The sequence below is a fragment of the Zosterops lateralis genome (genome assembly GCF_965231275.1).
Source record: "Zosterops lateralis genome assembly, chromosome: 2".
NCBI classification, from domain to species: Eukaryota; Metazoa; Chordata; class Aves; order Passeriformes; family Zosteropidae; genus Zosterops; species Zosterops lateralis.
In genome coordinates, this window is record NC_139763.1 from 87,400,973 (window position 1) to 87,426,702 (window position 25,730).

The window sequence follows — 25,730 nt, forward strand, 5'->3', positions numbered from 1 at the left end:
TTTTTTTCAAAATGCGCTAAGGAATTTGAATTTTAGAGCTCCACAGGACTGGCCATGCAGGATATGCATGATACTAATCTTATAAAAAGCCATTTTCTTAAGTTCCACAGATGAGGAATTTGTGGGACATGAAAGAGCTTTGGGTACATTTTTGATCTCCATGCAGAATTCCAAAATTAAAACACCACTGGCAGTAGGAGAAAAAGGGAGGAAAGCAAGAAAGACTGTGGATTTTGTATTCCTGACACGGCCCAGACTGTAGAAACTGACTTGATTTACATGAGCATCAGGCTGGACTAAAGCAAGGGAAATCAATAGCTACAGTCACAAGGTTGAAAAGGAGAACAGACTGAGGTGGATGTGGATACAGGGTGTATATCTTCCTGAGGAATGTAAGACCAATTAAGTTAAGGCTTCAGCATCTCACATGGAACTCATAAAAATCGCCTCAGGTTTGGTCAGAGATGTTATTCTGTTCTGCCAAACATAGTTTCCTGGTCCTCTTTAAAAAGTGCATTTTTATCATACCTTTGAAAGCTTATCTTCCTGCTAGGCCAAACCTAACTAACCTAACTATTAAAACATGAAATGCTCATTTCTCACTACAATCTCTTCCTTTGCATGCTGAAAACGTAACGTTTGTTACACAATTTCATCCTTTGACTCAAACAGATAATTGCTATTGGCAGTCAAATCTAATAAATATCCCATGCTCAGACTCTCCCTCCAGATTTTTACATCTAGATCATGTCTCCCTTGTTTCCACTCCCACAGGGAACACCAATATTCTTAAAACACATTCCAACACTTCCAAGATGTCTGGAACCTTGGCGTCATGTTTCAGCTCTAGGTTTTGTGCCACACACCTGAAACTGAAGCAAGTATACTAATTGTGGACTGAACAAGCCAGGGACACCCACTAGGTTGAATGTAATTTCTTCTTCTGCCATCTGATAATCCTGAGGTGCCAGGGTTCTGGGGAGTGTTCCAGTGTGGGAATACAGATTGGAAGCAGGACTCAAAGTATTGCTGAACTCATTACAGAAGTAGATGTGCCAGAGAGCTACAAGCCCTGGCAAGTCGAGGCAAGACCTTGAAGGAGGAAAAGATCAGGGTGTATGAATGTATGTTTGTGTGCAAGACAATACAGGCCTGTACAAGTCTGTACTAGCCCATCGTTAGGCAATGTAACTAAGAAACATAGATATGGTTGTTGTATAGTTACTCCATGCTTCAGAAGGTAGAATTACTAGGGGGGTGAGGGTGGCCATAGGGGGAGCGAGGGGGTCGCAGGGGGCTGTAATATGGGGTTAGGAGTGACAGGCGAGACGGGGGCCAAGGGCAGGGGGAAGGTTAGGGGTGACCGGTGGTCGGGGGTGAATGGGGTGGATTGGTGATCAGGGAGGGTCATGGGGGATCTATCCATCCTAATTATACATATCTTTAAAGTGGGCTTCTTAGCTAATATAAAATCAACATTTTCCCGTAAATAATTTGCAAGAGTGCCTGATTCAGGAAATAACTTTTATTGCCCTCTAGAGACATTAAAATAGAGTTTCTGGAGGTCATTTTCACTGGATGCCCCAATAGCTCAGATGACCTCACCTCAAACTTTCGCCTTTGGGCAGGGGCTGCTCATTCTGTGTTACAGAACTTGTCAAAAACCACACTGGAGTTTCCTTTATCTCTTTCTCCACTGGTTCCAGCTGCATTTATCTTCCTGTGTAAATACTTTTACATCCTTTTATCATTTTTGCTGATAAGTCTTCAAGCCCTACCCAGCACCTTCATCTTGTGGGGAAAAGCCACACTATGAAAAGCCAAGTGCCCACAAAACAGCCTTGAAACTTTATTTGAATAAAGGCACAGATTTTCCACAGCCAGACCCCCATGGGGGTTCTCTCTTGAGGTTTTAGAGGATGCAGCCTCCTTTTATCCCAAACTCTCAGCTGCATGTTGCCCTCTTCCATTCCCCATCAGCTGAATGGGGCTGCTGGGAAGGTGCAGCCTTCCCAAACCACCTATCCCATTTCCCCCTTGAACCTGTCACTCTCCCTCAAAGTTTGGAAGTTCAAGCTCTCTGGGTTATGCAAGAGACTTTGTGGGGACCCATTTCTCCCATTAACTTCAAGTTCAAGAGATCAAACTTTCTGGTCCAACCATGAGGGTTCTGTGATAAACTTGATGTCTGTAGAGATATCAAAACCCATTTTGGAAGGCATTGAGAACCATTTCTCCTGAAGACTCCAAACCACTGAGTTGTTTTTCAAAAACATCCCCACCCATCCTTCCTATACAATCCTTCCCTGTGAGGGTGATGAGACCCTGGCACAGGTTGCCCAGAGAAGCTGTGGCTGCCTGGCCCCTGCCCGTGTCCAAGGCCAGGCTGGGGGGGCCAGGAGCAGCCTGTCCCAGGGGAAGATGTCCCTGCCCATGGCAGGGCTGGCACAGGACGGGCTTTAAGGTGACTCCATCCCAAACCATTGCAGAGCCCCGGGGCCGGGATGGGGCGGGGACCAGCAGCTCTTGCTGCCGCCTGATGGTGACTCCCGGAACTGCAGCTAGGGGCGGTGCATGTGCAGTGCCACTGTTTAACGCTGCTCGCTGCTGCCCTCCGGTGGACAATTCCCAAACCACAACTCCCAGAATCCCCAAATCCCAGAGTGGGTCAGGCTGGAAGGACCCAGAGTGGGCACTTGGCCGAGCTCTCAACTGAGGCAGCATCATCCCTGGGCACAGGATTGGGTACAGAGAAGCCCAGAACTGGACAGGGCACTGGACAGAGCTGAACAGAGCACTCAGCAAAGCGGGACATGGCAGTGGGCAGAGATGGACACAGCATTCCTGATGTGTCGCACTGGGCAGGGCAGAGGGGCACCATCACTCGCTGACCTCCTGGCCTCACTCCTCCCAATGGCCCCTGGATCCCTCCTGGCCCCAGGCCAAACGGCCAGCCCCACTGGTCACCCACCAGCACCCCCAGGTCCTTCTCCAGAGCTGCTCCAGCATGTACCCTCCCAGCCAGGGATGGCACTGGTGCTGAATTGGGCTAAAATCAGCGCAAATCATCAACCACAAATGATTCCTTCCCAATATTCCTGCTTGGAATGAAATGTGTGTGAGGTTCCTACCTTGGGAAGGGGAAGCTCCCCAAGGATCCTGCGTGAGGCTGAGAGAAAGAGACGTTCCTAAGAATGTTGGTGTTGGGAGTGACCTTGAGCCCTGCTTAAGGATTGTCTCTCATTGCTGGCTTGGAGAGAATTCTCTAGTGGAATTGTTTTGATAGAATCATTTAATAAAATTGTTCTGGTAGAATTCTTTAATGGAATTGTTCTGGTAGGATTATTCAAAAGAATTGTTCTGATAGGATTATTTAATAGAATTGTTCTGGTAGGATTATTCAATAGAATTGTTCTGATAGGATTATTTAATAGAATTGCTGTGCAAATTTGCCTTGTTGGCCACAGTGGTCACAGTGGCTGCGGTAGCCTTGTGGCTCAAGGAGTCTTGGTGATGATGGTGGACACAGTGGCCTTGGTGGTTATAGTGACCATGGTGGCCAGAGTGGCAGTGGTGGCCTTGGTAGCCTTGGTGGCCTCATTTCTCTGGAGGTTCTTGGTGGAACGCCTGGCCCGTGAGTCATAGGTAACTCCCTCCAAGGGTTATCTCTGTTAATGGGCCATCAAAGACCCACTTCACACTTCTCATGCTATTGTGAGATGCTCTGCCCAGGGGGAGGAGCCAAGCATTCTCACCTGGATATAAGCTGGTATGTGGGACAGTGCAAGTAGCACTTATCCACTGGATTCCCAGAGGAGCAGAGCTACCAGACCTTTTCTACAGGATCACTGCTTCAGGAAGAGCACCTCACCTGGACTGCTTCCACCATCCTGCTCAGGTTGTATTCTGACTCTGTCAGTGATCCTTTGTGTTATTGCATTTATTTTATTTTACTTTTACCTTTTTACCTTTCTTCTTATTAAATTATATCTCTGACTTAGAGCCTCTCATTCATTTTGCTTTCAAACCACAACAGCCACTCAGGCACAGCCTTAGTCCAGAACAAGGCAAAGTCAGGATTCTTCTGGAACTCGGAGCAGTTGAGGGCTGGCAACACTGTGGTCATGGCAGGGCTGCAGCCCTGGTACTGGTCATCAAAGGAGTTCAGGGCTGTGTCCAGGGGCACCACCTCGATGGCCGCAGTGGCCACAGTCATTGCCAGCAGTGCCAGGTGTAGGAACATCCGTGGACGGCAGGGAGAAGGAAGTCTGCAGAGCTGATGTATTCTAGAAACATGTGGTTTTATTGCAAGGGTCGTGGGTAAAAAGGGCTTTGCCTTCCGCCACCAGCCTGAGCTGAAGGGAAGCCCCAAAGAGAGAAGAAGAGAAGAGAGGGTATGAGGTAAGGAAGATAAAAGAGCTAAGAGAGCTAAAAGGGGTAAGAGTAAGAGTGGTAAGAGAGGTAAGAGCAAGAGAGAGTGAGGACCTTGTCACAATACATTATATTTATTTTTGTGTTGAATATTCTAATTTACAGTCACCAAGCGGCTCGAGATACAAAACCTACAGACTTTGCATGCAACCTTTGAGAACTGCTATATTACCATATCATCCTACATTCTAAACTCTAACTACTTTTTCCCTGATGCTTTGGGAGGGTGGAGAGGAGCTACATTCTTGGGTCCTTTTGTTTTCTATCCCTCAACCTCTCTCCAGCTAATCACCGTCTTCCTGCCTGCCATGGTCACATCTCAAAGCTGGCCTTCATTTCTATTTCCCTCACAGGTTTTACATCTCCAGTATTTCTTACTAGGCAATCATACCCACAAGCCCTTCCTGTCCCATCTTTCCCAACATCAGGGTGTGAGCCAGGGGGGCCATGGAGGAGAGAGGCCACCAGGAGCAGCGTGGGATGCTGGGGACACAGAGGGGACACACTGAGGAGACACTGGGGTGTTGAGGAAGATGAAACAAGGAAACCATATAAATATGATTGCTTGGCAAAAGGTTCTGAAAATATGAAACCTATAAGCAAAGTAGAAATGAAAGCTAGCTTTGAGATGTAGGATACCGAGCCTTGGTTACTATACAACCAGAAAACAATAGTCTAGCCAGCTGAAGGAGAATCCCTTTTGATTGAACAATACCCTTCTGCTGGCTGAGGGATCCAAAGGTCAATACAGCAAGAGAGAAGAGTCTAAAGAGTAGCTTTTAGAGTTTAAAATGTAACACAGTATGGTAATGTAGTAGTTCTTATAGCGTGTATGTAGATTCTCTAGGATGTGTCTCTTACTGGTTGGTTAGATTAAATAAGAATATTCACCACAGGAAGAGATATAACTTATTGTAACAGGAACATAGCTCTCGCACTTGCTCTTGCTCTTGCTCTCCAGCTCTCTCTTTTGGGCAGGCTTTTAGCTGTGGCTGGCAGCTTAAGCCAAGCTCTTGCACCCACGATCTATGCAATAAAAGCATGTTTCAAGAGCTGACACAGACTCTAGAGATCTCTCACATCACCATCCCATCTGCACCTACAATGGGGGACACTGAGGGGACACTGGGGGACACTGAAGGGATACTGAGGAGACACAGGGGTGACAGGGACTGGGATCCTCAGTGAGGGACCAGGGAGGGGAGTGGGGTCAGCCCATGGGGAAGGGAGGCACTCCTGGCCAGGAGACTCCTGGACATGTCTGGGCTCCCTGATCCTCAATCCTGGGCTTACTTATGCCTCCTCAGCATCTCCCCAAGGACCCCAATCCCACAGTCCTGTGTCCTCCTGCCCCCCTCCCCAGAGACTCAATCCTACTCCTATGATTACAAGTCCCAACAGCACCCCCAGGACCCAGATCCAAACCCTGGAGTCGCTCCCTGACCCCCCCAGTTCACCCTGGGTCCCTCCCCAGACTGCAATCTCACTCCCAGTCCCCAATTTCTTCAGTGTCACCCCAGGACCTCAACCCAAATCCAGGCACCACCCCTTGCCCCGTCAGTGTCTCCCAGCCCTGCCATGACCACAATCCCACTCCCACCATCTCGTGTCCCCCCTCACTTTCCTCCAGAGCACACCAGGACCCCAATCCCAGTCCCATGAATTCCCCCGAAGCGTCCCCAGTGTCCCCCCAGCCCCTGATACCGAAATGGGCCAGAGTGAACTCCTGGACAGAACTGGAGGGATCACAAAGCCAGAATTCTTGATCAGCTCAGACTCACAGCAGATCTCTCCTGGTCCTGCAGGCCCAGGGGAATTTTGCCATGGGGTATTTATCCATCCTAATTATACATATTCATTAAAAAGGGATTCTTAGCTAATTCAGATACATCACTTACTCTGGAAATAATTTGCATGGCTCTTCCTCTTTCAATATTTTTTTTATTGTTCTGGAGAGTAATAAAAATGTAATTTCTGGGGGTCATTTTCACTGAGTGGCCCAGTAGCCCAGATGATCTTGCCTTGAACTTTCACTTTTGGCAGGTGCTGCTCCTTCTGTGTTACAGAAGTTGTGAAAAATCCCTCACTGAAATTCCCTTTATCTCTTTCTGTACAGCTTCTAGCCACCTTTGCCCTGCTGTATCCACACTTTTAAATCCTTTGATATTTTTTGCTAGTCTGTCTTTAACCCCTACCCAGCACCTTCAGGGGAACTGAAACTTTCCATTGTGTCTCTTATTTCTGTGAAAAACGAGTTTCACTCTCTTAGAAAAATTTATAAGTTTAATTTAAAAAATAAGTATAGACTATTTAGGAGACAGAAAAGCAAAGGTATCGTGGCCGAGAGTGGCTCACCAGAAAAGCACACTCACTCTTTCAAAATCCTCATTTTTAAGGATTAATCTTTTACATGTGCATTTTTTTCAAACATTCCTTTGAGTCCAGATAGATTTGTTAGAAGATTTGTTCCCTTGGTTTTTGGCCCTCCTTCCTTCAAAACTTTGCCCCATTGTACTAAATTAGCATTTTATTAGAATTTGAGAGGCCTAAGCAAGAGAATGCTTCTACACTAGAGCTCATTTTTCTGAAAAGACGCTTTTTATTTTCTCTAGATTTTGCATCCTGCTGCCTGCATCGTGGATGAGACTCATCTTCTACTGTAAAAAAGTTTCTGTTCACTTTTCAAAGCAAGTATGGTCATTATAAGTCCTCTTCTTAGCTAAGGCATAACATCAACCTTTTGCAGATCCTGGAGTGTGGACTCCACATGAACAGCAAATCAATTCCCACAGTACAAATAAACTCTACAAAGAATTATTTAACACAAAAGGGAAGTAAGCTTGACAGAGCACTTTAGTTAAAGACACTGTGATGTGATTATACTTCAGTAACTCTTTTTTTATTAATAAGAATTGCATTTTGGAACAGCTTTTAATGTACTTCCAGCAGAGCCATGCACAGACCAATAGAAGATCCAAAAGCTTCAGAGCAGGTACCAGGGTGTGGGCAGACACCCACAGTGAAGCTGGGAGTTTCCCATCTATTGTAGTGTTGCTGACTCAGTCCAATGTCCTGCACGACAATTTCAGCTTTTTTAGACTGGGAGGTGCAATTCCAAGCACAATAAGCCAATGCGTGTGCCTTTGAGTTGGCAACAAGTAGGGTACCTCTTGGACCAGTGAGCCCAATCTTATCACATTTGGACAACACAGTTTGCTTAGTCTGTATGTCTAAAAAATTACAGTAATTCTACCTCTCAAATGCTTATCTAGGGTCAGACAAAGAAGTCCTCGGTCCACAGAGTTTGGTTGCTCCATCTTTTGACTCAAATCCTCTGTGATCCCTGCAGTGCCACAGGTAATAGTGCCAAGCTATTAACAATGGCACAATAAGATCCCACCTGTATGATTTAGATGTTCAGATCTTCCTCTCAGCACCTGTGTCAAATATGAAGTGTGAGTAATGGCCAACCAATTCAATGATCACAGAAGATCAGAAATGTGCCAGAAGACTCTTCAGTCAACAAATGACAATGTCAAATTGATCTGAGGAAACAACTCAGCCTTGTTTCCTGATTATTTCTTTGTTACCATAATTTGTACCTGGTGGACAATTAGGGAGGTAGGGCTTTGTCTGCACTGAAGCAACTTCCACCATCTGATTCATCAGCCAGGTGACACAGAAGAGTGGTCACATCTCTGGCACCACTGGCTGTGAAACACTGAGTGTCAGAGAAGGACTTCCTGAGGAACGTCACTCATACATTTGAATTTTTCATTCAGAGCAACAATTAAAAGCTTCCTCAAGGATTTTTCAATTGGAAAAACAATATAGTGTCAGCTAATCCTGTAGCTCACAGCAAGAGATAGCTCCTTTCTGCTTGACCTTGTAAAGGGTCACCTTTTGAGGGTCAAGAAAACCCTACAAGCACAGCATCCCATTGCATACAGGAACTAATAGCCTCCTTCAAGGGAATGTCTGACTCTTTCCCTTTCTGATTCTCCTGCAGCTCAGCACACTGATCTCCTTTTTGGCACAGCACTGTTCCTGCTGGGCAAACCAGGATCCCCCTTAAGAAAATGATTTCAGCAGGGCTTCTGGACCCCATGTTGTCACACTGTGCATAAATAACCTGGCAGCTGAGAGATTTAAAAAGTCCTGTTTGAGAGAGAAGAGAGGGTACATACAAACAAGGCTGTCAGAGGTAATGGGAATAAAAATCACCACTGGCTATTGACAGGACTCTGTGCATGCTGCTAAAGTGCTAACCTCACACATTTTTTCAGCCTCCTACCCTTTGACTCACTACCCATAGGGAGGTTAAGGCTGGGTTATTACTGGAAGCAATTGCATAACTGTGCCAGATGTTTTCTACTTCTCTAGCAGTGATAAGCTCTAGGTCCCACTGGTTCCCTTGCTGTCCTTGCTGTCAAGGCAAGGTGTGTCCTCAAGGTCTGTGACAAGGTAAAGCACATCTGGGAAGTCCTGTGGGATGCACAGGTAGCTCTCTCTTCAGAGCCCATGGCTGCTTAGGACAGGTCTTGTCCTGTTCCCAGGACAGGCTCTGTAGCAGGACTGTGTTCAAAAGAATAAATGATAAATGCTGTGTTCTCCAGCTGTGTTACACTGTCATGGCTCATACACCTTCCCCTGACCTGAAATGTCAGCTCTGCCCTGCCTAACAACCTGAAACAGAACAGAGGTGCAGGGGGAAGGGTTAAATGTGACAATATCAGATTTCCTTGCCTTGTACTCCACTAGGACTTTCTTGTTTGGTTTTCCTGTAGCATCCTGCATCTCAAAAACCTGGACAAACACACCAGGTGAGCCCCATCTCCTCTCTGCACTGGGAAAAGGCTCATGTGTTTGGCACCAAACATCTGCCTTAGCCATAGCACAGAGAGACCCTGATGGCCTTGTGCTGTTACCCAGCAAGTCAGGAAAGGAGCTAAGCACAAAGCCCTTCCCTTGGCCACCTCAGCTCAGAGAGAAGGCTCTGGGAGGCAGGGCTGAGGACTGAGAGCCCCTGCACACCTCTGCAGCAGGTGGGTGTTACAGCAGGTGGGTACAGCACGGGCCATGCCACAGGGAAGTAGCATTGGCACAGCCTTCTGCTGCCTTCTTCCAGCAGCCTTCCAGAGGGAAGAGATTTGGAGTTTTACTGTTTTGCAGCTAAGTGAACTTTAAATCTAAATGGGAGAAATCTCTGAAATGCCTACACACTATGAGTATGGGTTTTTTCCACACTGGCACTTCTGCTCATGGCCTTGTGCTATGAAGTGTGGATGGTCTCTGGGGATGGATGTCTCATGGCACCTCTGGGTGCCTGTCTGTTGTTACATAGCCCTTGGGAGAAACATTTTTTTTCCTTCCATGTGCTCAACATTTCTCTGTATGAAGCTTGGTCCATTGCCTTTGCTCCTGCCACTGTGCACCTCTGAGGAAAGCTTGGCTCCAATACTGTTCAGCCTGAACATAACCTCAGGGCCAGCAGAAGAACCTTCATGAGATGCCTGCACCTGAGGAGAGAAGTAGCCCAGACAATAACTTAACAGCCAAAGCTAAACAGAAAGTCTATATGCATTTAATATATCTTTTTACATGGTAAATTTTTATCTGAAGAGCCATATGTCTCAAAAAGAACATAGTTGATTGTCCTGAGTGCTGTTCTGAGACACATTGGTTAATGTTTTGGCCTCTTCTACCCCCTCTCCTTGGCAAAATTCTGAGTAGTACAAAACCATAAATTAAAATAGATCGTCATTTTTTACTGCATCAGGGATTATCTTCAATTCTCTGTAATATCCAAAAATATCTAGTAACATGCAAGCAGTTTCCTGTTTATAGGTTTTAAAATTATTACATATTGTTCACTAGTTACCTAAGATGGATTTTATAATGGGATTTCAACAATTTATTCTACTCCCTGTATGCTAGGTACTGTAAGTATCAAATAGACACATTATAGATTTCTCATGCCTGAGGGTAAACAGCCTTGTTTATAGCCTTTTTTTATAACAAACTATAATTTTTTTCTAAGGCAAGACCAATTTTATACATAGAGTGGATGTTTGTTATAATACAGCTGAGAAAGACAGAAAACCCCCCCTTTGTATAGGGTTTACCCTATAGATGGCCACCTCACATCAGGCAAAATATGGTTGCAGGACCATTTATAAAATTCAGCCACCAATGTGGTTTGCAATTTAATCTACAAAGTGCTTTAAAATGAAAATAATTCATTGATGGTTTTGCCACGCCTGAATTTACTCATTTGTTCATATGACACCCCAGAAATATGAGTTATATTTGACAGCCCAGCTGTCCACGTCTGGGAAAGGCAGTTCATCTGCTGTCAGGCCCTTGTCTCAGCTTAAATTATTCAACAAGCAACTAAAGTGGATAATCCTTATTCATTCTGACATTTTCAGTTTCATTTGAAGTTTAGCTGATGAAGCAGTCATATGGTATTTCATTTCATTGTGTATCTTCCTGTTCCTGCTTATTGCAAGTTGTAAAATGTTCGTATTGTCTGAAATTTTATAATAGATGACCTTCCCTTCACTGTGGTCTGTGAAGTATTTTGTCTCCTCCACAACGACAAAGCCCTTTTCATGTCGTTGGGTGTTGCTGTTATTCCTATTGATTTATTCAACTACTTTTTCCTGCCATACCTTTTTGTCATACAAAATAAATTGCTTTGGGTTTGTTTGCTTTAGATTCACAGGCTGGGGAAAGTAATATCATCATTTAGATTTCCTTTAAAATAACAATACTTTTTTTTTTTCTTCTGCAGTATTTTTTCTGCCTTTAGCTGAACAGCTAATACAATTTGTTAACTGGAGCTGTTAATATAGGTCTTGGGTTTTACAGTGGGTTTTTTGTCATCTGTCATCACACAAAGCTGATGTAGGCACTGAGAGACATTCCTTTGCTACAGCTGCTGGCTTCCAACAGGAGTACTTAGGTGAAAGTGCAGGGACCACCTCAGGCATGATATCAGCGTCTTCAAGAAATGTTTCCACAGCTTTTTCTTTTTACACATGCCTGTTCTTCAAAGCCAAAGGTTAAAGTTCAGTTTTGCTTTGCTTTGGCCTTTGAGGGTGAAGTGTTGTGCTACAGTCCTTGAGCAAACTGAACAGGAATATATTAGAGAAACATGTGTCTTTTTTGGGATTATTTACCTTTGGTGGCAGAGGTTCCAAAATTGCCTAAGACTTCTGGAGCAGACAAGGATTCCCACATACACTACTGTTGTGATGGTACAGGGTGTATTTACACCCAACCACAGATACCTTTTCTTCCTGCAATTGCTGTCAGCAGCGAGCCACTCTGTATTTGGACAACTGGCATTCACCCACACAGCTAAAAAATAGAAACTGAAAAGACATCAGAGGAAACTACACCAGAATTGGGTTAAGGTGATTAAAATTACACAGCTCAATAGCTTACTTTATTTTCAAGGAAAAATGTGTTTTCTATAGTGGTCATAAACTTGGAGGTGTAGGACACATCACATTTTTGTGTCATCTTTGCCAGGCAAAGCAGTGAGGACTGTACGGCACAGAAGAAACTTTGCAGAACGAGGCATGCTGTGACTGGAATTTATCAATATTCATGATGTATTAACTTATTAATTTGATCTTCTGTGTCAGTCATTCCAAACTCAAAACAACATATTTTAAAATGCTGACGAAGAGGAACCGCGAAGGAAATATCGTAGAAATTTACATCAGATTGCTGTGATTGGGTGCTGCCCACAGGGAATATGACCATGTGCTGAACAGAGTTCATATCCCCAACACCGCAAATATCTGATGGGTTAAAAAAATCAGGGTATGAATTATTCAAAGATTTCTAATATAAGCATTATCCAAATAAATACCCTTCCCCCACTTGCAGAGTCCCTGGCCAAATAGTGTCCCTCTGTTCCAGCTCCTCCTTACCGCCTCTCCCTGTTTCCGGATGGGCCCTGGCCCCCAGCCCTTATCTCCTCCAGCCCCTGGGCTGTTTGCAGAGAGCAGCTATAAAGAGGCTGACAGAGCACAGAGTGCAGGAGAATTACAAGGTGCAGGAAAACAGCAGCACTGCTTGCTTGGCTCACCACGACCTGCCCTGCACCATGGGGAAGGACAAGCTGCCCAGCAAGCCAAACATCTTCCTCCTCCTTCTCCTCTTCCTCCCTGGAAATACTCCTCTCAACACAGAACCGTAAGCTACACGTGCGGAGGGGGGCGGGAGGTCTGAGTGCTCCCTTTTTGCTTTAGTTTTCCTTCCACTAATAAGGGAGCCCTGAGTTTCCTGCACAGCTCTGACAGTGCTCCCCACTCCCACCCTGTCACTCCCCGGCTGCCCAGCCCTGCTGTCTCTGCCAGGGGCTCCTTCCACCCTGCCCCAAGTCTCTGCCACAGTGCCTGCAGTCCTGCCCTGCAGCTGCCCCACAGTGCAGACCTGGATCCTCACAACATCTTTACCTAAGTATATTCCTACCTAGAAACCTCTCAGGGCATGGGGGTTTGTGGGCATGATGCAAGAATCCAGGTGCTCACCTTCTCCGGAGTTTTCCTAGTTTCAACCACTGAGTTACTTCTCTCCATTCCCCTGTTGCTTTCGAGCCAGTTTGTTCCCCTTTCCCCTGCCAGCTTGTTACCCTTGGCAGCATCAGATGTACTTGTTCTCGGAGAGGATCTGTGACCTAGATTCTCTTCCTCCGGCACGGGGGCTGTGCCAGCGCCCTCCCTGGACATCCCTGGGCGGCGGGGCTGAGCAGCCCGGCTGTGCCTTGGGCTCCCCCGATGAGCGGGGACAGGGCTGGGGGCTGCCGTGCCCACCCCAGCCTTGCCCACAGGACAGCGTTGCTCTAAAGCCTCTTGTCTGGGTGGGAGCAGGGTCCCTCTGCAGACCTCGGCTGCCGTTCCTCTTGCTGTGCTGACGGAGGGGCAGTTCTCACCAACACCAACACCAATCTCTTGCAATGCTTGCTGCAGAGATTGTATGCCCACGGGCACTGCCACAGTGCTGGCAGAGGGTGCAGCATTACTGCTGCCACTTGCTGCGTGTCAGAGGTAAAGTTGTAGTTGGGTCAGCCTGTGACTCACACTGTGCCATCAGCCTCTCATTCATCTGCCCTGTTTGGGTACTTCAACCAAGTCTGCTTTGGGGTCAGGCAGAGCTCTCTGGTCCCCCCACAGTAATCTCATGTAACTAAGTAATTAAGATTAAATAATCTTAATTGATTCTTGCCCAACATCGGGGAAAGTGAATGAAACCATACTGTTCAGAGCTATGGGCAACACAGAGTCATAGAGCCATAGAATGGGCTGGGCTGGAAGGGACCTTAAAGATCACTCAGTTCCAAACCCCCTGCCATGGACAGGGACACCTTTCTCAAGATCAGGTTGCTCAGAGCTCCATTCAACCTGGCTTTAAACACTTCAGAACGGGGTAGCCACAGCTTGTCTGGGCAACCTATGCCAGTGCCTCACCACCCTCACAGTGAAGAAATTTTCTCCCTAATATCTAATCTAAACCTACTCTTTCAGTTTGAATCCATTCCCACTTGTCCTGTCCCTTAGTCAATAGCCTCTCTCCATCTTTCTTGTAGGGTACTTTTTGTCTCTTACCTGAGCCCTGTTCTGGGAGGGAAAAACAAAGAAAGGCTGAGGGAATGGGGGAGAGGGGGGAGTTGTTTGGTTCCACAGAAGAAGAGAAGAACCCAGCAGGGAGGCAGCTCTGAGCAGTGAACTGCTAGGTAGCATAGGGGTAGTGTTTTTGTAGTGGGTGCAGGATCAGATGCTGTATACAAGACGGAAAGGAAGCAACCCTTGAACTGAAGACAAAAACTAAACTTCCAACCAAATCTTGGTTACTGTGCCCTATGCAAGTAGGGGTATCATTTCTTTGAGCAGAAATAGCTGCTGTTATTTCTGTTTCAGCGGTGGCCAGCTGGACAGGAGACACAATTAAGGCTCAGATTACTTATTGGAAAAGAACATATTTATCAAGTTAGTGCAGCACCAGAGCAGGTGACCCAGATAGATGGTAGAAACCTCTATGGTGTCCTTTGCAAAAGCCCTGTTCCAGGAGGCAAGGTGGGCTTGAGACTTCCAGACATCCTTTGTAACCCAAACACAAAGTGTCATAATGACCCTTGAATTGGCAGGTATGGAGTTGGGCTGATGAAGTTCACTGCCTTCTTTGGCTGAGTGCTTGTTCTAGTAAGTAGCTGAGAGCCAATACACAGACAGACATTATTCTGCCTTAAGCTACACTATTACCTTCTCTGTGTAGACAAACTCATCATTTTTGCCTCAGCCTCCATCTCCTATTCCTCCTTGATGCATGTCTCTATCAGAGTCACTGCCTCTCTTGTCAGAACAGCTCATTGCATGTTGAGATCTCTTTTGTCAGCCTAGATGCTTTTTGTCCTGCAATGTCTACACATGGATTTTGTGACCAAAATTAGTTAAAATGCTCGTGGTAATTTAATTCACCTGTCTCTTCTCAACAACACATCCCAAAACGCCTAAAGAGAGGTCTACAAACAGCATGGTTTATATTCTTGTTTCAAGGCAGGAAAGACAGCCTAAGGGCAAGTTCTGCAAGTTGGCCAAAATTTCAGCAGAACAGTGAACAGGAAGAGAAATGAGGCCAAATTCCCCACAAACTAGGTCATGCTGTGCTTTCTGTAGACTGGATGTTATTGTCACATTGCCAGTGCCACTGATGGGGGACAGGGGGAATGGCATTAGGGGAGCAGCAAGGGCTGAAGCTGTGGTAAGGAGGCTATGGAAGAAAGGAAGCGCTGGAGAAAGCAGAGATTCACAAGTTGTAACTCTCTGGGAGGCTGGAGTTCCTTCCTTTCACAGCTCCTGCAGCAGCACGGGCTGAGCAGAGTTGCCAGCAGGGTCCTTATTACATTTCATCACAGTGCTGCCTCATGGTGAAGGAAATGCAGGTACTGCCATGGGATCCCACTGCCTCCACAACAGCTTTAGGACTCCCCAGAAAGCTCAGAGCCCAGGCAAAAATGTAGCTCTGGATGGACACATCTGTATTTATCCTCCATTCCTTTCTGAACACTTCCTGACAGTCTGTTTGTTACTTATTACTGATTGAGAATTTTCCAAGACTGACCAACAATGCTCGAGTCGGAGTGGCAGGAGCTGGCTTATTATTTTCCCTTTATGAACAGTTCATTTGCTATTTTTGCTACTCATTTCTAGCATATAAAAACATCTTTTCCACAAATATGTAAGTCAATTTTTAGAATTTTCTTATCCTTTTTATGAGAAAATTGTACTTCTGAGATCATTTAGGTATGTACTGAAGAACAGGGGTCTCAACAGAAACTCTGGAGGTTTTCACTGTTTCCTACCCCTGCTGTCCTATCTTTCAACCAAATAATCCAGGACAGAATTGATAATTTATTAGTAAAATGATTCCTTTTATTGAATGGCAGCTTAATTTAAGGGTCCTTTGTGAGGGACCTTTGTCAAAAGTTCTTTGAAGATGCAAGTGCACTTGAGTTGCAGTAAAACACTACAGGCTGAAATCCTTTGTGTGCTCGTCTTAATAAGGTCCCAAACTGCAAGCACTCACATCTTTGCTCAGCATGTGAAGGATCTGGAAACCTGGATAGGCAAAGACTGGACCAGCCAGACAAGTGGGTGGGTTTTTTTTTTTCTCAGCTGTTTTTAGCTAATGCCTTTGAGTCTCAAAAGGAGATTGTGGGATATACAAAATTCAATTAACAGCCTGAAACCTTTCAAACCGTCCTTACTCCCTGCTGTGAAGCCAAACAAAACATCCTTTGTGAAGCACTCTCTATTAGCATAGAAATTGTTCCTTCTACTGCAAGCATTTTCCTGCTTTTAGGCTAATTAGTTAGACCGTTTAATATGTATAAAGCCAAAATAAAATGAATGCTCATGTTATATGCACTGCAGTTCGCAGGGATGGCAATGGATTTGGCATGCTAATTTGTTAATTTCCCTTCACTTTATAGTGTTGCCTTAAAACTGTTTCACATTTCTGATCTTTCTCGCTTCCCTCTCTTCACAGGCAGTACATGGTGCTGGTGCCCTTTCTGATACACACGAATTCTCATGAGAAAATCTGGATTCAGCTGACCTACCTGAATGAGTCTGTGACTCTGAGTGCCACACTGGAGTACCAAGGGGAGAACAGGAGCTTGATTGATGATGTGGTGTCAGGGAAAGATGTGTTCACCTGCATCCCTTTCTCTGTGAGTGTCTCATCCTCATGGGATGATCTGTTGTGTTTATTGATGTGGCATAGTAGATCCAAACAATCCAGAAATGAGAAATAAGACACACTGCAATCAGAGACCCCTAAGCTAATTCAAACAAAGGAATTAACTCAATCTGGATAACTGACTATGGTAGTCTTATGAGGACTAATTTTCCCCCATTATCAAGTTCTGTATCCCACATAATACTTCTCTGCATGCATGCCTTAGAGAAGCCTTTTGGAACTTTGACTGACAGAATGTGCTCCAAGTTTGTTTGATCTGTGTAAGCCTGAGATGAAAAATATCAGCATGGTGTGAAAACTGTAGAAGCTGGGGAATTGTTAAAGGCAGTGAGGTCCATGAAGTCATATGGCTGCTTCTGGGGCCTATTCACAATTTTTTACTGCAGAAGGCTGGTTGGTGAGTAATGTAAGCAAAAGGTTCCACACTCTAATTAATGAATCTGGGTTAATTTTCTTTTTGATAAATCATGTGATGACATAAGATCAGACACAATATTTCTCTAAGAAAAGTATATAAATGAAGGAAGGCAATAATGTTTTTTTCTTCCTCCCTGCACTGAGTCCTTTTTGTCCCTTTAGGGAACTTTCTGCCCCAGACAGCATTCCTTCCTTCAATGCTTGGTGCAATGGGGTGAATCAGTAAAGCAGTTATCCTCTTCATTCTCCTTAGCTTCCAAAATCCAACAGCACATCAGTGGCGTTTCTCACTGTGAGGGTGACAGGGGACACACTGCAGTTCAAGAGCCGCAAGTCAGTGCTGGTCAAGAATTCTGAGAGCTTGGTCTTCATCCAGACAGACAAACCCATCTACAAGCCTGGACAGACAGGTACCAAGAATTGGGCTGGTGTTGACTCTGACAGCATAAAATCTTAAGGGCTCCATTCTCCAGAGGTGCCATACTTGCATTAAAGTTTTCAGATTTCTTCATGGGGGGATCTAAGCTATTCAGTAAATCTTATTTCTGTCAGCTGAGGTCTAGTTCATGGCACTTTTGTCATTCCTAGTCGTCATTCTTCAGGCACAGCATCTCAGCTAGATGTAGGCACAGGCTCTGATGCATTTTACTCAAGTGGAGGCACAAAACTAGGATGACTGCAAAGTGTAGTCTCCCTTGGCTGCACCAGAACCAACAAAGCAGGACAGGCACTCCCAAGAGATAATTCAATTCGGCCAAGAGCTGATTATTCTTCTAAATTTATCTACCCCTCACTATCTGCAAGAGAAAGAGCCTGAAGGAATTGTTTCTATTACTTGGAGATCCTGTTCAGAGCCTGTTGATCCATGGAATGAATCTGAGTTATAAATCATTGAAACATTGACATTTCCTGGTGATGGCTAGAAATTTAACAGTGGAATTTCCTTTTTTTCTGTTACACTCTTCAGTTCAGTTTCGGATCGTCTCTCTGGACAAAGACTTCTACCCACTGAATGAGAAGGTAGAGCCTTAATTCCTTGTTGTTAGCCAGCAGACTTAATTCTTAATTAGCACCATTTTTGTTGTCATCCAGAACCACTGAAGACAGCCTTTAAAGCATATGATACCCTCTCACACCATGCTTTTACCTGTTCTATATTCTATCCTAGGACACACTCCACCTATCTCTATTGGCCAAAAAAAATTCCCCCTTTTCAGAAGCATATAGATATTTAAAACCAGATTTGCAAAGCAATGTATGTGGCTAAGCATGTGGGCAGGGATCTCATTTCTGAAAAAAAGTGTGGGACAAATTTCCATTGGTAGTGACAGGTGTGCAGTTGTTTCTGGCAGTGGGTGAGATCCCACACTTAGAGAGCAGCATGACAAGAACTTGGTTTTATGGAATTGGTCAGGGGTGCAAGCCTACCTTTTATTTTATTTGACAATCACTTCTTCATGCAGACAAGTTTTTTGAAAACTTCTGCTTCATCACATCTTCCTACTGTGGTAAGACAAAAAATAAGGCCCCTAAAATATTATAGAAAAGACTCCCTTAGCCATCAAGAACCAAGAAAAAAGAGCAAGTATAGAAAGGGAACGACCCAAAGGACTTCTTAGAAGTTTGTCCTTCTACCCTTCAGTCCAAATCTGGAAATTACTTCCGTGTGATTAATATTTCTGACATTGATTTTCTTTTGCTCTTTCCCCACAGTTTCCCTTTGTCTACGTTCTGGTGAGTGGATAACTACATTGTTATTTGCAGAGGAATGTGCAGGCACAGAGGTACCAGTCCCCCGCAGTGGTGTTATCAGGCTGAAGGGCAAGGGAAAAATCACGGGTGTGTGATCTTTTCCCTTTGGTTAAAGGAAGACTGAGTAGCTGGGCATCAAAATAAGTTTCAACAATGGTTCTTTGATCACAGAATGAGCTGTAGGAGAAAACTAATTAACCATTACAAGTCATGCTTGTGAACAAAAGTGAACAAAACTATACTTGGCTAGAGGTCATCGAAATGGCTTATTCCTCTCCCCAGTCAGAACTGAGAGTTTCTGTATGCCAAGTGTGGTTGAAATTAGAGACCAGTGTTAAATAAGCTATCAAAACAAAAGAAATAAAATTAGGTAAGTAGAGATCCCGTCTTCCCAAGCATGTTCTTTTTGTCTGTTTTTTTTTTATTAATGGTTGAACTTTAGTGTCAGGCAAAAGTTAATAGGAAGGATGTTTCAATAATTCAAGCACTCCCTTTTTCAGATGAGAACCCAAAATTTAGAGTTATTATTTGGGATATCTTCTTTTGAAAAAACTAATGACGAGGGCTCATGGACAGACCCTGAAATTAGTGTGCACAAATTTTATTTTGGTTTACATGATTAATGAGTCCTCTGTAGTCAGTCCTTTTACTGTTCCTTCTGTGTGGGGTTGCTGTCTCCATTCTGCACCATCTCTGTCTAGAGCTGGAGAGTCACCACAACAGAGGAGGCATAAGGTAGGCCAAAACCAGGCTATGCCCCTTTTTTGTATCCTTTTTTCAGAGTGCTCTCATTTTCTTCCCATTAACAAACTTCCAAAAAAGAGCTGCAGAGCTGGTGGGCTGCTGACAATCTGTGAATATTGGAGAAAGAAGAGTAGACAGTGAGAGGAGTGGATTAGCAAGGAGTATCTCAGAACTACCTTTTGCCAGGGCTGTCCCATGGGGTCCCTTCCCTTTCAATGAGATGATACTTTACTGAGTACAGGAATTTCATGAAAGAAGCAGGAACAAATACATCCTCTCCACTGCCTCCTGAAATATGTCTTTGCCTAACAAGCTGAATAATTTCATAACATTTGTGTGTATGTGTCGATACCATGGAAGCCTTCAATTTTAAATCCCTAGGAGATCCATCTGTTTTCAGCTCTAGCTGAAAAGCATGATGTTTATCCTTGCTGTTTAAGCCAGCTTATGTAGGCCTTCTCCTTCATCCTCACCATCCCCTCTGCCTTCCTCAGTGCTCCTTCTCAGTCCAGTACTGCCCCTTGTTTGGATTTCACAGCTGTCTGCAAGGCAGTCTTGTAGCATGGGAAACTCCCATGGCAGAAAATTCACCAGTTTACTCTACAGTACTTTCTTCAGCCAGATCAGATCTGTCAGTGCAGTTTACCACATGATTGCATGAAATTTGGACTGGACCAAAGGAAAGAGTGGCAGGAGTGAAGAAAGGGGACAGCCTAGGAGTCAGAACTTCTAAGGAAATAAATGTCCATCAATCCACACCCTGGATGTCACTAATTTATCTCAGTGAAGCACAAAGGCAGAAGTTAGTATGTCTGTTACTTCTTAACTATTATCCTAACCTATTGTTTGTGTAATTTTAAAAAATAGAGCACCTTTCTGAGGAAAAAAAAAAAAACTGGCTTTCAGCCCTTCCCTATAGATACATCACAGAAATGGCAACAAGTTCACAAGCCCAGCTTGAAATGTAAACATTTATGTAAACATTTTCTTGAATTCCTCTTCTGAGGAACCCCAGTGGTGTCCCTCAAAATAAGTGGTGAGCTTTTCAGCGAAGTTGAAATGGGATGATGAAGAGGATTTGGTTAGAGCCATGGGATGCATTTTACTGACTGTGCCAGTCTCCCAGGTGGCTTCTTGGGAACACGACTCCCTCTTCTACCCCCTGACTGATGACCTCCAGCTGGGAGATGTCATCCACATCTCCATTTTCCCTAAGCCCTGAGATTATATCTCAGTGAAGTAAATGCACATAGTCACGTACCTTGAGTCACACACCTATCTAGAGTAAATAAACTTCTGGTGACAGTCAAGGTACAATGCAAAGAGAAGGCAGAAAATGAAAGGCTATAAACATTAAACATCCTGCTGAGGAGCCTGAAAAGGATGTATTAAACTACGCAGAACCACTGTGCTGTTTCAGTGACTTCTACAAGAAATTTGCGGCTGAGGGGATTCATTATTGATAGTCAGTTAATAATGAGCAATACACAAATGTAGTAGTGGTGAGACTTCAGCTCCAGCATTAGGAGCGTGGAGACATGAGAAAGGGCTCTCAGCTGGATGCCTGTATGTGGAAGTATACTTTCATCTGTTCCTGTCCCCACCCAACCACTAGCTTAGGATTCTTATACAAGTACATTTCTCAGTCCTACAGATAAGTCAGGTGTCTGATTTCTCAGCAGATTGTGTACTGGTACTTCAGCGGTCTCCATTCCAGCAGGGGAAAAACAAAACTTTTGTATGCTGTATGGCCAGTCAAGGAAGCTGAAACGTCCCTCTTTTCTCCATGTGTTCCACTTACTTCTGATATCAATTCTGTTCCCTCCTGTTACTCTGCCAGTCTTGCCTCTCTTCCTGGCCCCATCCTTTGCAGGTAGAGCTGAGGGGAGGACAACACCCCTGGACGTTAGAAGTGTTTAAAAACTTTCTTGCATGCAAGTTGTGCAAAATCGAGAGGTAAGCACTTTCAAAACCTCACAGATTGTTGAATAATTACAGATAGGTATTTCCCAGCTGGGATGTGCATACACTGGGCACTCACTGCTCTGTCTCTGGCACTCTCCTGTACTGTCCTGTGACACTGTTACCCTCATACCTGCAGGATCCCCAGAGGAACCGTGTGTACCAGTGGCAAGGGGTGGAACTAGAAACAGGCTTTACACAGCTCTCCTTCCCCCTCACCTCGGATCCCATCCAAGGCTCCTACAAAATAGTCGTGCAGAAGAGCTTCTCATCCCATGTGGAGCACTCCTTCAGTGTGGAGGAATTTGGTAAGGAGAGGAATTTGACAGCAATGGTTTTTACTGTGACCACTCAATTTGGAATTTGCTGGGAACAACATGGAGAATGGAGGGACTGAATATAACAGGCAATGAGGTTCATAGGGGCTGAGCCAGAAAGCACTAAGTATCAGAAGTGTTTGCTGGCTTTACAGCATCTCTGCAACCTGTCTGAGCTTGTATTTGCTCATAGTGCTCTTGGGAGCACAGGACATACCAGAATTCCTGTACATGGCTTGTGGCACCAGTTCCAGCTGACTTTGTCATACCTGATTCCAGTCCAGCAGCTTGTTGCAAGTAGCATTAGACATGAAGAAGGATATGATAATATTTTGGTGACTATATTTTGCTTCTCTCATCATGTGCATAAGGCCTCTTTTTCCATTCATACTCCTCTCTATTTTTGCTTTTCCCTGTTTCTGTGAAAGCTTAGAAAACACATTTGGTAGAAAACTTGTAATTGAAGAACAATCCATGAGTGTCACAAACAGACTGCTAGGAGACACTGAGTAAGGAGAAATACGCTGCTTCAGGGGGCCTTTTAAAGCCCAGTTCTCTAAAAAAACCTCTCAGGTGATGCTAGATGTGTATTCTGACCATAGTGCACATTCAAAAAGGCTGATTGGCCAGTGCTTCACACTCCCAGGCTCTCCACTTACTCTACATGAAGACCAAATATTGATCAGGACCTACTGTTTCTGGAATATACAGACCATAGATTGCCATTGAAGTCTGTGGGAGATGGCTTATTTGGCTTCAAGTCAGACATGGTGAATAATCTGACCACAAACCAGGTTATAGACTTCAACCTGCCATGGTGACAGATGACCTGTTCCTCCTCCCACAAAGACCATTCTGAATGCCCAACAAAATCAAAGACATTATGTTCTCTTTGTTAGTCTCCTACTAAACTGATTTGCTTTCCTTTGTTCTCTAGTTTTTTCCAGTGAATCTCTCTTACTGCTATTTTTCTTACAGTCTTTTGAGGAAACATACCCTGGGGTTGAAAAGTTGAGCCTTGTCTCCCATCTTAGAGGCAAAATTATGTCTAAACTGTATTACCCAGGGTTATTTTCCATTTCCTGGACATGCACTCTGCTATTATTTCCTTGCACTGTGAAAAATCCTTCAGCTGCACCACCTGGAAGCAGGACGTTACATGCTTCAGTCCAGTCCTGGGCATGAGAAGTTGGAGGCATAGGGCTGAAGGATACAATATAGGAAGAGGGATGTAACTTAATACTCAGGAGCAAAATACGTGTTTTACTTGTGCCCCTTTATATTGGGCTTTAGTGCTGCCTCTTCCACTTGAAAATACAGGTCTGAGAGTCTGTGGCTAGATTCACTTGAACTCTCCGGGCATGCAGGATGATATCCCATGGTGCATCTTAGTGAGCCTAGGAGCAGCTCTGGATCTCCAGAGCAGTAAGAATCAGCCAAGAGAATCAATGATTTGGGGCATTTCAATGTGGTAAATTACAAAGGTGGTGAATGTCCCACCTGCAAATTATGCACTGTGAACACAACACACAGGACCAGTGTGTCCTTCTGAAGAGACACAGGTGAGGGATCTGCTCAGCTGTCTGGTGCCACATAAGCCTGTGCCGCAAATAAGGGAAGGTAGGGACTACAAACTTCCTGAATTGTCTTTGAACCCAAACAGTGGTGAAGGCTGAGAAAACCTATGGGAGGAGTAGAGATCTATACTGAAGACCTCAGAAAGGTTCATATGAAGATGATCCTGGCTCTATGCTTGTGTTGCTGTGTAGTACACAGCTCTCATTCATTCTTCTCACACCAGACTTTCTCTCTTCCATCCAGTGCTGCCCAAGTTCGAGGTCCTGGTGAAGGTCCCAAAGAAGATCACTATTAAGGACAATGAACTTCCAGTGTCTGTCTGTGGTCTGTGAGTCACAGAACTCCAGTAAATCTCTCTTGCTTATCCTTCACTCTGTCTTTTTGCTGAGGACCAAAAGAAATGCTCGGGGAGGGTTTTTAAACTTTTCCCAGGCATATAGTGAACACTTTTTTAATTCTGTCAGTCCTGAACCTGCTGCTTGGCCTGAGGAGTCAAAGAGAAGGTTCTTCCCTGTGTCCTTTAAGAGATGATGTCAAACAAATCTGCATCTTTCTCTTCCCATGTTATTTCACATTTTCTCTTTCTATCTTTACATTTCTTCAGTTAGAGCTTCACTGCCAATGCTGAACTCTCAAATACTCCAAGACATTAGATCAGACATCATTTAAATTGGTTATGCAAACCTAGTGTTCTCGTTTTTAACTCATAAATACTCCTTCTGAGTACTTGGTTGCCTTTCCATTTCTTCATTGAACCCTGAGCAGTTTGTAATACAGAAATGCTCTTGGCTGAAATAATTTTCTGAAGTCAACATTTTTCTGCAGAGATGTCCCTCCAAAAACAGGATGAATGTATCTTCCATGGATAATGGAAGAATCTCACTATGGAAATGATGGAAATCATTAAAATGTCAGATTAGTCAGCCTTTAAGAAGTATTAGAAATCATCCACAGAGATCTTTAAGGAGGTGTGTCTGAATGTGACTGTGGCTGATTGTCTCCTTATCTGATACATTGTTTAACACATTGTGATTAGGTACACCTATGGGAAGCCTGTTCCTGGCTTGGTGAATGTCCAAGTATGCCGGAAATTTTCCCAGTCTGCTTCAAGTTGTTACGGAAAAGAAGCAGAATCTGTGTGTGAAGAATTCACTAGACGGGTGAGTCCCAAGATCAAAATGTAATGGTTTATCTGAAGGTTAATGGGCAGTGTTGTCTCAAGAGAGATTGAATATGTTGGGAGATAGAAGGGCATCGCAGATAGCATTCTCTCCAGGGAAAAGCAGAGAATCTCAGAGGAAGACATTCTTAACAGAGGGATCACTAAACTGGAAACAGAACTGATGATGAAAACCTGACCCTATTGAAACTAGTGAGAAACCTCCACTGCCAGCCATGAGGTATTTGGTATTGTTCCACAAACTGAGAAAAGAATATTTGAAGGAATTTTCTAACTGTGAGAGAGACTGACTGAGCAAGGAGAAAAGATGAGGAGAAAACAAGAAAGCTGCACAGAGAACAAGGAACAAAGAAGAGGTGGTATTGTGTATGGGTCAAATACAGGAGAAAGAGCAACAAGATAAAGAGAGAAGACAATGAAAGAAACAGGAAGAAAAACACAACTAAGGCAGGAGGGAATTAGCACGGAACCCAGTGTGGCCCTTGGAAAACTATGTGTCAGGTACCTCACAGAACACAGAAAATGTGTGGATGAAACACTAGGAAAGAGGCTGCACAGAAGTTCTGGTCTTGGAGACAACCCTTGAAGAAACTCTGGAATTTCATGAACAGAAGTTAGGCATGTTGGGTTTGGGATATCTATTCTCATTCCTCATTCCTTTGTTCATAGAATTTCACTTTTCTCTCCAATCCCTTGCTTAGGCAGATGTTCGTGGATGTGTTTCTGGTGTGGTGAGGACCAAGGTGTTTCAGCTCCTACGCAAGGGATATGAGATGAGCATTGAGGTACAAGGCAAAATCACAGAAGATGGCACAGGTATGTAGGCATGTAGGCATGCCAAAGTGATGGCAGGCCATAACAGGAGGAACTGACAAACACGAAGAAGGTGGAGTAACGTGACAAGAAATTCATTAATAATCCCTCTTTACTGTGCTTTGTCTCAGGAATAGAGATGACTGGAACAGGCTCCTGTGATATCACATCCACCATGAGCCGAATCCGCTTTGACCTGTTGGACTCTGTGTACAAACCAGGGATCCCACTTTTTGGGATGGTAGGGAACTTCTGAGGCC

At 44.5% G+C, this 25,730-nt stretch overlaps 1 protein-coding gene and 1 long non-coding RNA gene across 2 annotated transcripts in view; one reads left to right on the plus strand and one right to left on the minus strand.

The window, feature by feature from the left end:
* Positions 1 to 8,882: 8,882 nt before the first annotated feature.
* On the minus strand, positions 8,883 to 13,085 carry LOC310905724. The gene is made up of 3 exons (XR_014589264.1): positions 12,981 to 13,085; positions 11,616 to 11,810; positions 8,883 to 9,950 (listed from the first exon to the last, which is right to left on the minus strand). It is a non-coding gene; the product is annotated as an uncharacterized lncRNA (long non-coding RNA).
* LOC310905722 (alpha-2-macroglobulin-like) overlaps positions 12,397 to 25,730 on the plus strand; it is a gene marked incomplete at its 5' end in the record, with an annotated part of 36,385 nt that continues 23,051 nt past the window's right edge. The window contains 11 exon segments of the mRNA XM_083854374.1: positions 12,397 to 12,518; positions 12,520 to 12,642; positions 16,495 to 16,678; positions 17,378 to 17,534; positions 18,092 to 18,144; positions 18,838 to 18,858; positions 21,722 to 21,890; positions 23,721 to 23,805; positions 24,514 to 24,637; positions 25,359 to 25,473; positions 25,602 to 25,711. Coding sequence (XP_083710500.1) covers positions 12,397 to 12,518; positions 12,520 to 12,642; positions 16,495 to 16,678; positions 17,378 to 17,534; positions 18,092 to 18,144; positions 18,838 to 18,858; positions 21,722 to 21,890; positions 23,721 to 23,805; positions 24,514 to 24,637; positions 25,359 to 25,473; positions 25,602 to 25,711 — 1,263 coding nt within the window.